The sequence below is a fragment of the Ixodes scapularis genome, unplaced genomic scaffold (assembly GCF_016920785.2).
Source record: "Ixodes scapularis isolate PalLabHiFi unplaced genomic scaffold, ASM1692078v2 PGA_scaffold11__112_contigs__length_91849675, whole genome shotgun sequence".
Taxonomy (NCBI): domain Eukaryota; kingdom Metazoa; phylum Arthropoda; class Arachnida; order Ixodida; family Ixodidae; genus Ixodes; species Ixodes scapularis.
In genome coordinates this window covers 43,882,565-43,896,192 of record NW_024609837.1, presented here as the reverse complement: position 1 = coordinate 43,896,192, position 13,628 = coordinate 43,882,565, and the positions used below count along the sequence as shown (strand labels likewise).

At 47.6% G+C, this 13,628-nt stretch overlaps 1 protein-coding gene across 3 annotated transcripts in view; it reads right to left on the bottom strand.

The window, feature by feature from the left end:
- LOC8023735 (electroneutral sodium bicarbonate exchanger 1) overlaps nt 1-13,628 on the bottom strand; it is a 228,045-nt gene that overhangs the window by 168,700 nt on the left and 45,717 nt on the right. The window contains exon 1 of one of the 3 annotated variants that reach the window (XM_042288896.1): nt 11,196-12,420. The exons of 1 other annotated variant lie outside the window; for it this stretch is intronic. In XM_042288896.1, the coding sequence (XP_042144830.1) occupies nt 11,196-11,215 (20 nt within the window). In that variant the 5' untranslated portion in view covers nt 11,216-12,420. Of the gene's footprint in view, nt 1-11,195; nt 12,421-13,628 lie in introns of those variants that run through there. One more of the 3 variants, XM_042288894.1, reaches the window with a different exon arrangement.

Sequence of the window (13,628 nt, the reverse complement as noted above, 5' to 3'; positions counted from 1 at the left end):
CGGGACTTTCACTCTTTCTAACGCACCAGCAAGGGGGAAAGCGCCGGTAGTCCTTTCCCGTCTTCTCTACACGAGCCATGCCAGCAAATCCGGCGCTGGGAGCGTACCACGTGACTGTGTGCCTTTCGCTGCCAACACCCCCTGAGCCGCCGTCACGCTGCTAACAAGAGAAGTCAGCAGACATTATGGAAGCATGCATACGTGAGCACGAGGGAAACATAATTTTTAGAGTGTTCGCAAATAATTTACAGAGCATGTTCGCAGTGGACGATGTGTCTTTCGCGCAATGTAGTACGGACTTGCAGTAATCATCTACATCTCCAAGTTACGTCATCATGCACAGAACGGCGAACCTTTCTGGCTCATTCGGTGGAATGAAAAGTTTCCGAGAAAATATCGACATTTTAACGGATTTTGCGTTCTATATATACGATACCCAGGCAAGTGCAGTCCTCGCGGTAACATTATACGATATCTTTTGTCAAGAAAAGCAGAAATTGACAACTTTGTAAATGTAACCTAAAATAATGAAAAAAAAAAACTATGTAGAGCGGTGAAATAAAAACAATACGCGTCCAAAAGTTTAATTCCTGCTTATCGATATTTTATGACCATCATCCAAAATATTGCCGCGGAACATCGCTATGTCTGTTGTTGTTCAGTTGAAATTCTCATTTTAGCGCATGCTCCGTCCGAGGCGTTGATGTCCGAGAAAGTTGGGAATGCTAGCGTATGGCGTCGACTCAGCAACTGAGCCCGGCGCCGAGCGTCATCAGACGCATTCATTGGACACGCGTGGTCGAGCCGAATGCTCACGCAGAGCTCGTGTCCGATCGCGCTCCAACTTACTTTCATGACGCGAAAATTCTAGGCTCGGATTATCCAATACTCGCATTCATCTCAAAAACCGCAATAAAAATTTAAAAAAAAAAAGAAGAAAAAACGTCCAGCTCTTTACGGAGCATTACTAATTTGCCCCCTCTATGTGGAGAATGAAGATGTATGGTAGGCGCATTCATAGGTTAGCCACATGCTATGTTATCAAGACGCGTACGTTTCGAACGCTAAAAGCAGCGGTATCGTCTCCGGACAATAACCAAATCCTGCATACAAAAAAACTACTTTGCGGCGCAAAACCTTTTTCTCTTTTTTTTTTTTTTTACGTGACAACGCTACGCATTTTGTTAAAGTTCACGTGCAGGCGTGTAAACGGAACTCATTACAAGTAATCAAATTTCCCGTAATCACTTATTTTTTCTAGTAACTTTGTAATCATTTGAGTACGTTCAATTCGAGAGTAATCACCAGAGTCATCTCATCACTTCTGGAAGGACTCACTCGTAATCGTTCACCCTTATTACTAATGGCGCCATGTTATCCAACCCCAGATTTTTTTTAACCAAATGTAATTGTAAACAATTACGTCTTTCTTTTTTTTTCTTTTTTTTTTTTTTCAGTGACGTGTACAAGTGTGATCACATGACACTCACGCGGACCATTCTCCGCGGTCCCTCTCGAGATGCAACGGGGTACAAATGGCGGTGCAGGCGTTATAGAGTGGAGTGCGAAGGTCAAATCGGTCGCAGATGGCCCGTTTACACAGCTCCCTTTCTGCGACGATGAACAAACCAGCCTTCTTCCTTTCTCGCGTGATTATGAATGACGGGTCGTGGACGGCGCGGAAACAACTCGGAGCACGGGATAGCTCGGCCCTGCGCGAACGCCCATGTTGGCACAGCCGCGATTCGTCTCCGCGCTTCTCTCGTCGCCGTTCGGAAGATTTCCCGCCTCCCCCCTTTTTGGTTTGCGATGAACCGGGAAAAAAAGAGTTTTTTTTAGAGGATCGTTCCGATGACTCCGATACTCGACACTTCGCCGCCGCACCTTTGCGCATGCGTCGTATCGTTATCGGGGCTATCGGAACGATCTACTCAAACTCTCTAAAGCACGAGTCACCGCAATATTCGTGGTTTGAATGTCGCGTGCCCAAGTTTTCTCCACGAGGCGTTTGAAGCACGAATCTCGCGGTAACTCGCGTTCGAATCTGTAAGCGTACTGTCTTTTGTATGAGCGGTGTGACTCGGGCTTAATGGAGCAAATCCGAGCAGTGGGACGGTCGGATACACGGTAAAGCGTGTTTCACATGCAGCGGTTTTGGCCCCAGAGCGGCGCGATTTCTGCCGTCGCGGCGCTCGTGCCGCTCAACCGCTGGTGCTGGCCAGAGCGCCGCGACGGCAGGAATCGCGCCGCTCTAGGGCCAAAATCGCTCCGATCAAGCACCGTCAAAAGTACAGAAACATGACGTACACCGCAATGGTGCGCTTTTGACGCTCTCTGGTTGGTGGATGGATGGATGTTAATGGCTATACCCTTTGTAACGGGCGGCAGCTTGCGCCCCCTAGCCTCAGTCTAAAAAGACAAACATACGATTCCTCCATCCTTTTTAAGACCAATTTTCTCCCCCTAACTATCGCCAGGCAGTGTGGGATATCACCAGAATGACCTTCCAAGGGATCGGGCAAAAAAAAAAAAAAAAAAAAACTAAAAAACGTTACCTTCCGCCTTTTTCCCCCCAGAGGGGGAGTCACCAATAGATCGATCTTACCAGCCAGCTTGACTGCGCCACCGCTGCCGCAATGCGTTGAGGAAACTTCAGTATTTCTGCGCGTGCAACATCCTTGCTGGAGCGCTGCGCGTTTGGAGCACGAGACGGCACGAGCCCTCGCATGCACGGCCGTCTGTCTCCCGCAATGGTGGCATCACGCATGCGCCGAACGTTTAGTGAGATCGGTCTATTTTCCTCTGGTCAAACCTTGTGGGCGTTACCCCAGCACCGGACCCACTGAGAGACAGGGTTGAGACTTTGGGCCGGAGCCACGCGGGAGGGAGTCCCAATTTTCCTCGGTCCCGCCTGTTCCCAGCTGTGCTAGTTAGTTGTCCATCATTTAATTTTCCCTAGATAATTTTCACCAATCTTCTAATCGCCTCTTTGTGCCTGTAATCCTTTTTCTCTTTGGTTCTTCCATCGTCGCCAGCAAAGCCCAGGGCCCCGGCCAAATCTGGGAGGTCCCCATCAGTGCGTATAGCGTCGAGTCATGGACTAAAAGGGTACTCCGGCGATTTTTTCAGCTGCCCTAACTAACTATATTTTCTCACTCCCCGGCCTGCACCCTTCCCAACTTGCTATTTAGTATCGCGAAATCCACAATAGCTATTGTGAAATCGGCAAATGAAAATGATGCAAAAACCAACATTCAAATATACCCGCGCTTTTCAGTACCGTGACGTCAGTGGCGGGGAGGCTTGCCAGTCGAGCAAGCAGCCAAAAAATAGAATATACCAATCATTTGTTCCGTGCTTGAGCGCGGTTACTGAAGCGAGCTTCCAAAGCATTCATTTGACACCATGAAACTGTTTCAAATCAGTTGGGAACAAATTCTACAGTCCAAACAGTGAAACCCCGCCCTCCACTGACGTCACTTTTTCGTTGTTGCCAGTAGAGACTTTCGGTATGAAAAACACGGTAAGGACCAAATTGTAAATTCAATAACTCGCAAAAAAAAATATTTTGATCTAATATTTCGAATACTATTTTAGCAATGTTTCTTGGCGAGTTTAGCAGAATCTCAAGCAAATCGGGGACCATGAAGAAATCGCCGGAGGGAAACAAAGTCAAATTTTTCCGTCGGAAAAACTCGGTGCAATCGTTCAAGTACTGAGACTCGACAAAAGACTTCCGAGGAGAACGCCATTGGCTGTCGCTATGATCATATCATGGCCTACACCAGCCAATGTGAGTGAGGCGACGCCCCTGCTGCGGGATAGTTACATCGGTCGCAACGCTTTTCTGTCTCGCTTTCGCGTCTCGCTTTTGAGTTTTTTTCATTTTTTTTTTTTTCATCAAGTTAACCTTGCCAAACAAAAGAAACAACGTAATCCTCGTTAAAAGGAAAATGGCGGGCGCAGTGAACATTTTCGACGACCATAACGTTTCGCAACTTGTCACATACATACTTGTTCCCGCACTAATCCGACGAAGAAACTCCGTGACGCGTGTTGTCGCAACTGTTGATTACCTCGGAGGACAACGTTTTGTTCGCCAACGAAGTGTCCGCCCGTTATTGTTTGAAACAAACAAGCTCGTTCAGCCTATCGGCTCATACTCCTGGCCTGGCCTGCCCCTACACAATTACGGCTTACATTTTTCCTGTTATGCTGATAACGCAACCATCACGTTATGCAATATTTCCAACAAATGTATGCTCGTACCGCGTGACGCACGTTAAAGACTTCGGGTTACCGGCCGTACTGCACTGGCCAAATCCCGTATATAATGCCAGGCAGGGGGCCTGACAACGCTGGTGTCTTGTGGCGGGACTAGGGCCTGGTTCACACATCTGCGTCGGTTATACCCACGGCAACCAAAAGTACAGCAACGACCGGGACAACGGGAGAAACGCGGCACACATATCGCCTCTCGAATCTACTTTCTGCATATACTTGACACGTTTTCTACGGGGAACACCTGTTTCGGTAACTTTGTCTTTGCTGTCGCTTCTGTCGCTTTGAAAGCGACCAAACACATCTGCCTGAACCAATTCCTTTACCTCGTTCAATCCATGTTTATTCAAACTGGTCGACGCACGTGAGCACCGACTTTGAGCGAAGATGCGATCCCAAAACAAACCGGGTACGTGGTAGTAATGACGCCGGTTAATAAGGATATGAATGGGACCATGAAAGAATTTTTCAACTTCTTCCTCCTTAGCTTTAATCCTCAACTCAAAAGCGAAATGAGAAATCACGTGGTCGTGACGTGCTTGGGCGCCGAAGGTGATGACTCCAAGCTTCCACCGTCCTTTTTAACCACACCATGGAACTTGTTATTCGCAACCGATGAAACGTGCCGTCACGGCACTGATATTGGCCACGAACGCGAATTTAAATATTCGTCGATGGATTGATTTTTGACGAGCGCATACGTCCGAGTGACGCCATAGTGCTCGTGTTTTAGTACGTTCGCTGGGTTCGGCTGAAGTGCTTGGGCACCGCGCATGCATCACAGTGAAAAGGCAGATAGCCTTCGAAGGAAAGGCGGCACGAAATAGTCCGCTATATTTTCAGATTTTCGTACCGAAAAGCAGGTTTTAGCCTTGCTCGTGAACTAGTTTTATTTTGGCGCACGACACGATATGCGATTAGTAAAATCCCAATTTAGCCCAGCCGATAATTTATTTCATTGTACCTCTAACGTCCATAAAATCCACAAGGTCCGTTCAAGGTCGACCGGGACGTCTGTCCATAAGAAATCGCCGAACAAGTACAGCATCGTGAAACTTGCAGAGGGCGTTAACGTAATCCTTCTTAAATATCCCGCGCCCAGAATAACGCGTACACCTTACGCATCCGCAACAGTTGCTGCTTCCATGGCGGCGAGCAACGTGCCCGTAGTTCCGCAGCAGAGGTGCATATAATCAAGTTTATGGGGAAGAAGAAAGGCGAAATTTTCGACAAGATTGCGGGCACATTTATGGGGAACAGTCGACAGTGGCGTACCAACTTGTTTTTGAGTGAAAAGAGGCAAACCAGACCCCCCCCCCCCCCCCCCCCCCACCACCACCCCAAGGGCCGGTGCCCTTGGTATCCCTTGGGCGCCACCGGCCAGTGTTTGCCCTGCCCAGTGGCGGCTGTTTCAGGGAGGCAAAACACCATGCCTCGCCCCCCAACTCTGAGAACTGGGGGGGGGGGGGGGGGGGGGGGGGAAGTGCCTCCCTTGCTCCCCCGGTTGGTATGCCCATGACAGTCGATGTCACAGGCGAGCGTGTATACGAACGGTTTCGTCAGTTTGGCAAAGGACAAGACGGACACGTTCGTCCGACTGACTTGACGCATTCCAGCTCTTTCTACGACAAGGGAAGCAGGGAGCTGCCAAAAGAATGGCAGCGGTGCCTGAAAATAAACCGCGAGTACTCTGAAAAACTGACGTAGTTCCACGAGTCGTTGGATCGTACCCTTGCCTCCGCAGAGACGTTCCGCGGTCGACCGTGAACGACCTGCCCGAGAAGACTCATATATGATATACTCGCCCCTGACCCGACTACTTGAGTGTCGAGAGTCTTGAGCACTCGATGCTCTCCCTCCTTCTTCTCCTATGAACGCATGATCACACTTCGTGATTCGGCCTCTTAATTTAATTGGAAGCCGACTCGTACGCTACTCACTAGAAGTAACCAAATTACTAATAATCGATTACTTTTTGGACTAATCTTCTAATCATTCCAATACATTTATTAGAAGGTAACCCCAAGAGTAATCTCATTACTTTTGGAAGTACTGAAACTACTCGTAACGCTTAACTATTTTTCCCCCTCCTCTTTTTAATGGAGCCTTTGGTATGTGAAGTTTCCTACCACAGAATCGTCGAACCAGGACTCCAACAGAAGGACGGTTTGCCAAAATTGCTGGATTGAGAAGATAAGTAGTTAACAGTTCGGCGATGCTAATCCAATAATGGATAGTACCCATTTCCCATCCGGCACGAAAACCCGTCGTTTTGAAAATCTGAACTTATCGGGAAAGTAATGGTTACTTTTTTTCAAGTGACGGCCAATTACATCTCAAGCAATGAGTTATCTAATTAAAAAAAATATAGTTGTAATTGTTATCAATTACTTTTTTCGAGTAACGTATACAAGACTGATTGGAAGAATAAGAGCCCCAGAGACAGGGACAAAGAACAAGACGACACCTTTAGTGCTGAAGACTCATCTCACGGGGAATTTCGCTAGTGGATTTGGAGCAGCGCAAAAGCGCTCCACGCACACGTTTTCTAAGAGTGGTCGATATGCTATAGATCGTGTACGTATGCGCACAAAGCTACCAAAGAAGGAAATGAAAAAAAAAAAAAAAGTGCTCCGAAATTACTCGTAATTTACCAACGAAATTCAATGTCACGCTCGGTGTCGTCTTGTTCCTAGTCTTCCCTCCTTGAGTCGCTTATTCTTTTGTCTATGCACCATCATAGCCTCCTCTTTACGAGGCTATGGCACCATCCACCTCAACAACCCATCTTGCGAAGCAATAATTAATATTATCAGAGCTTGCCGTGTCCCCTGTTTCTTAAGATGTCGGTGATGATAGAAGCTCGTTAAAGGTATACCAAGAAGGGCATGGATGCGAGAAAGAGGGGGAGAGGAGGGATAACAACCTTCTTTCTCATTTAAGTTGCGATCAAGCCGACGCTCGGCTCATTACTAAGAAGGGTAGGTACCGGACCTTGTACAAACGTGATAAAAAAACAGCGCACTGCTGCTCGCCCCTTCGACCTGTGCCGTCGCAGGCATTTCACGCGTGCAGTCAAGGACAGAAAACCAACGACCGGTCGTTGGTCGCCCAGTTCAGTCTCCGTTCATTGACGCGATTAGAATCCATTAGCATTATACTCGGTACCACTAGGAGATTAACACGAGGGCGTCGGAGTGTTTTCCCGAAAACGAAAATATATACACATTCTCATCTGGAAAAATTCCTCCAAAAAGGGAATTCCCACTGTGTCATCCGTAAGGTTTTCTTTTTCTTTTGTGCTATAAAGGGTAATTCCTGTTTTGGATTTCGAGCAATTTCTAAGCTTTTTTTTTTTTTTTTTGTATTTATTGTTATCTTTCTGCGTATACTTGCGTCAGCTCGCGTTTACTGCTCTAAAGGCGCAAACGTCTGGAGCGCTTTCGAATAGCTCCACATCCATAAGCGGAATTCCCCACAGGATGAGGGTCAGCTAAAAGTGCAAAGCTCTTTGAGGGGTGCTCGGCTCCACGGAAACTTCCTCACTGCCTTCCGGTTGGCATGGAAAGATCCATCCTTTTTAGGACGTTCGATAACCATACAATCCTCATAGCGCGGATGCTTAGAGGAAGAACTCACACCTGCAATCGCTGCAACAACGTCGCATGCCAACCAAAACCCAGTCAAGGTTGTTTTTTTGCTTTTTAACAGCTTTTTGTTTTAGATTTTCTTCTTCAGTACTTCTAGAAATAAAGATCAACATTTAAAATTGAAGACTGAAGGTGTCACATTTCACGAAGCAGAAGTCCTTTAAATAATCTAAAAGATCCTCGCTTAAAGGAGCGATGCAACAATTTTTGTACTGTGCACAAATACCGCTTAAAACGGATCCGTAACGTTAATGACCTATGAAACACGCGTTCGTTTTTCACCCCACGCAAAAGAAGTCCCAGAAAAAAATTTAACAAAAACGAGCAGCGTTCACTCCCTCAACTCGCAGCCAGAACAAGTGGCCACGTGATCTGGAGCCGATTATATGCCGCCAGTGTTGATCATAGCCACGCGCTGGGGTTGGCAAAGCGCAGGACACGCGCTGAGTTCCAGACATTGTTATGGCTCGGCTATTGTCGTCGTTGCAGCGATTGGACACGGGTCACAACCCGAATGCTTCTCGAGCTAGCAATTGTCACGAGCCCAAGTCGAGTGCCCACGCAATGCTCGGGTCCAATCTTTGAACCGCATTCAAATATCGTCACTTGGGTGTACTGCGATCCCCGAGTTACGTCATCAAAATTTGCAAAGGAGAGATTGAATGAAAATGATCGCTTTTGTCCTTGAAATTACACCGCAACAAAGGAGTTTCTTGGCCAATGGCGTTGCGTGTGAGTATCCTTGAGTCCCAGGTGTGCCAGTAAGCTCGTGTAGAGAGAAAAACAGTCCAATTGAATATCGTTGCACAGCTCCTTTAAGCCCGCCCGGTTTTTCTTTTTTTTTTTTTTTTTTTTTGTGCATTGCAAGCGATATTTTAGCTGATTGTCGGTCAAAAAGTACACACCACTGAGATCACTGGGCAATCGTTCGTTTCGTACGTAAATTAGTCCCACCCATGTATGCTGCACAGCCGTACTTACGTACGCTGTGAGACATTGTTAACACGAATAAGACATTGACACTTGTCCGGATATTGCTCAGACCGAATACTGACAGGCACCAATTTTTTGTGTTGAGATTAGTTCCCCCTAGTGAGGACCCTCATCCGCACTAATAGTTTTTTTCGCCCTCTTACGGAAGTCATTTAGTTTTAAGAAGAAAAGAAAACGCCGGCAAATGGGTTGTTTGTGTTAACAGAGTCGCGCACTACACAACAACAATAATATGCTTGAACATCGGAAGAAAATAACAGATAAATAAACGTGCGTCTCACAGCGAACGTCTCTTTTCGACAAAAATCAATCTAGTACACGCGTCACTGGAAAAAAAAAAAAAAAAAAGTAATCGATTACAAATACAGTTACTCTCGGTTAGAAAGTGTTCAGTTAGATTACTTGATTACCCGAGAAGAAAAAGTAATTGACCGTTACTCGATAAACTAAACCGTTACTTTCCCGATTACTTATGATTTTCAAAAACGATAATTTTTTTTCTGTCACTTTGAAAATGGGTTTTTCGTACTGTCCACTATTGGATTAAAACCACCAAACTAGAAACTACTTATGTTCCCAATCCACCAATTTTGGTAGACCCTGCGGAAAGCAAGTTATTGCCTGCTTCTTGCGCAGTAGTTGCGGTGACGTCAGAACGATGCCGAGTTCTGATTAGCTGATTGATTGATTGATTGATTACAAGTGATTTGATTACTCGTAATGCGTACCGTACAAGTGTCACGAAAATGCGCCACCGTACAAGTGTCACGAAAATTTCGATAAGCATCTAAAAGGAACAAAAGCTGGACAACTTCGTACACGGCACTTAAGAAGAAGTGGCCGTGGCGAACGCAGCTTCGATCGCGCCCTTGCTCGCAGTCTGCCAATTTCGGCTTCCCTGTCCCAGAAAATGGTCTCAACGGTGAAAGCGCCTGCCACAGGTAAAAGCGCGCACAGCAGGCGCATACCACTTCATCTCAAGAGTACCGTCCAGTGTTTGGTGCAAACAAAGCGTCAGGCAGCACTCAAGACCGCGCCTTTCATTTATAGAGCTGCACAGAACATGGGTCGTGTTGGATGATTGCGGGCGGAGCGGGCGACCAATATGAAAATAAAAACTAATTAACATAAGCAACAACAAAAAACTTACTAAAAACCGCGTCTGAAGTTCGAAACATAAAGTGGTAACTGTTATTCGTGCCCGTATAAATATATGTAAGCAATAAATTATTTCTTTATTTTTTTTTTCTAGAAGCCATAAATTTGTACAGAATAAACTTTCCGGTGCCGCTATTGCTTTCGAGCCCATTTACGATATTTGAAAATGCTCTATACGTAGGCTATTTGAACAGCAAACTGCTGGCGCGCCCCACTTGCGTGCAGTGCTTAAAGTCTCCCGTAATCTGCGGGGTGTCCTACAAGCTCCGATTTAAGGGGGGGGGGGGGGGGGGGGGGGGGGGTAGTAGATACGCACAAAATCAACTTGACTAGTGCGTAAGTGTATACCCGGGTGTTCTTCTTTAGGAAGCAAGAACACCTGACGACGTGATATAACTTGAGTAGGGGGAAACATACGGGTGGTGGTTTCGTTAATGCCGGAGGTATGACGGGGGTCTCAGATCCCCCGAGACCCTCCTGACTTTAAGCACTGCTTGCGTGCCCTTGCAAGTGGATGCGGTTTTGTAACAAGGATTTCAGGTTATTTGTTTTGAAAATGTTCGTATGTACAATGTACAGAGCGTGCAATGTAAATCGCCCTATTCAATCCTTTCCACCTACCCTTGGAGTACTTACTGGGAAATACTGCGAACCTTTATGTATGTATGTATATATATATATTATATATATATATATATATATATATATATATATATATATGTGCTTTCATAAAAAAATATAGACGCTTTACAGGCGCGCCAGATAACAGCCGCCATTGCTGACCTTCTTTTGTCTTACGGAGATGCCGAGCCACCGTAGCGGGCGTTGAGTATGCACAAAGGCTGGGGAGGACACAATAGAACCTAAATTGGCAATAACCTGTCCTGTTGTGGTAACGATGAAGTGAAGGAAACAGAAGAAGAGCTGCGCTCCAAAGCACCTATATTCGCGATTTGCGTACCGTAAATACTAACGTGCGGTTTTTTTTTTCTTGGAACTATTTTTGTTCTCATTTTCGGTTGACTAGCCTCAAAACGGAGTGGCCTTAGTTTACATGCTCGCGCAAAAGGCAGATTTCGAAGCGCGCGTGAAAGATGAATAACAGGTTCTCACCTGGGTAGCCGCAGCGACATGGCTGGTCTCTCTTCGCAGGGTTTCGCCTCCCCCACCAAACCACAATCAGTTCACGAGCCAAAAAAAAAAAAAAAAGAGAAGCGATGGAAGTTTTGGTGTTGGACGACCAATCAATCAACCGATCAATCAATCAATCACAGAACCACCAGCCGGACTCCTCCAAGATGCAGGCACTGTAGAAACCAGTCCGATCTTCGGAACAACCTCCAAACACACACCTGGACGCTTTCTTTTTTTCTTTTTCTGTTCTTCGGGGAAGGTGGCGGAAACTCCGAAGAGGAATGTGCTCACACTCCAACAAGCGATACAGGCGCTTGCGATGCCGAGTAACCGATCAAAAGTAACCTCTCGAGACGAGAGTAACCCTTCAGTGTTCTCCCATGTTTACCCTTTTTAGAAACGCGCGCATCACACGTGAGGCCAATCCACGACCTCTCAGAATATCTCGGCACACCACCCCTCGAGTACTCCAGTAGCAGTGTACCGTGGCAGACAGTTCAATAGACGGAGCACTCAAGTTGTATCGGCGAAACAATTAAAGGGATCAGCAAAGCACGTCGCGTAAACACGCACTCGTCGCCGATGGTAATCAGTAGTACTCCAGTACTAATAATCCAGCGCAGTAACAGCGACACACCAGTAGCCGGCAGTTAATGCGGCTCCACTAACACTCCACACACACTCGTCGGTTGCCTATCGCCGTCAGCGCCGGGACCCGTACTCGATACCAGTAAACCAGTAGTCGAAGAAAAGCAGTTAAGACGGCACCAAACCGCTCGTTGCTGGTACGGCGTTACGTCAGCGGGTTTACGGGAAACACCACACCGCGAAGGCACACACTGGTTGGGGGCCCGTAGAACCTAGTCACAATAAAAATATTAAAACACGTAAAAAAAAAAACATCGCCGCTTTTGTCTGGGGAAAGTCAGTAGGCTCCGGTTCCTGCACTCGTACTGTGTAGTCCAGTGATGTCGTCAGAGGAGTAAAATCGGTAAAATAAATGCACAACGAGGATAATCGCACGATGAATCGGGAGGTTCGGCGAGGCTCCTGCCCCGTACACGCAGTGCACTCCGGCGGTCTTGTCACAGCAGTGAAATCAGTCGAGGAGAAACCCGCTACGAGGATAGAGTCACACGATCCAATGCTCGGTGAGAGTGTCGACAACACGCGACTCGCCTAGCGACCGGTTGAGAGGCCAACTGTCGCGCTCGGTTCTTTTCTAGCGAAAGAAACAGCTGAGAGCGAGGTGGGGGGGGTGAGAGGGCAGTTACAACGACGGCTTGTCTCTCTGGGTCTATACTCCGTTCGACCTGACGACGGACCGCGGTGCACGCTAAAGGCCGTAGGAGCCAATCCAATCCAGCACGAAGTGTCACGTGGCCTTGGGGAACGCGCGGGCTTCCTAATCACGTGACACGTTCACAACGCTGGATTGGGCCCGACGGTTCGTGGCCTCCACTGCGTTCCATCGTAAGGAGAAACGAAGTGTGCCTGCTGTTCTACGTTCATCCCTAAGCTTACAGCGCGGTGAAAGCTGCTCGCTGTCTGGACCAATCATACGCGTGGAGCGGGAGTCAGGCGATGAGAAGGAGGCGGTTCAGTGGTCCGGCCAGCGCCTGGCTTCCACACCGCTGTCAGCTAAGGGGTGACCCGTGTCCCGTTCCTCCTTTCCACGGTCGGCTCTTGGCGGAACTGTCCGCGTGCTCGTGTACGTTGTTCGGTCGCTCGCCCGAGGGATGGAAGAGGCGGGGGGCAAGTCTCGATTAGCGGAGTTATTGCGGCCACACCCCGGTGCCCCCGGGGGTGTTATGTGGCACGCGCCGGGGACTCAGTCGACACCCCCGGGGGACGACAAAAGGACTTCTCTCGACCGTTATCGCGGCGGGAAAACACCGCTTCCGAGAGCCGACGACGCGGGAGTTCGGTACTAGGGAGTCTTTGTAGATCGTTCTGATACACCCGATTACCATACTGATGACGATAGGATGCGCGTGGAAAGGTGTCGGCGGAGTATCGGATATCTTGAAGGGAGTCATTGGAACTAGTGAAAACCGACGTCATCGATGACTTATACGTGGCTTGGGGGAAGGGCCAAAGTACGGGCTCCGCGTGGAGCTCCTGCACTGGGAGGGGGGGGTGTTGCATATTGCGAGGGAACGCTGTGACGTTCCTTCGGATATAATATTGGGATAGGATGTTCGTTTGAGATATGGGCATTCGTTTCATATATGAATGCGCCATATTCGTTTCAGATATGGATATCCGTATTCGGTTTCAGGTATGTATATTACATATACGTTTCAGATATGGATAAGCCATGTGCGCTTCAGATATGGATAAGTCATGTCCGCTTCAGATATGGTATTCGTTTCAGATTTGGTATCCGTTTAAGATATGGATATTCCATAC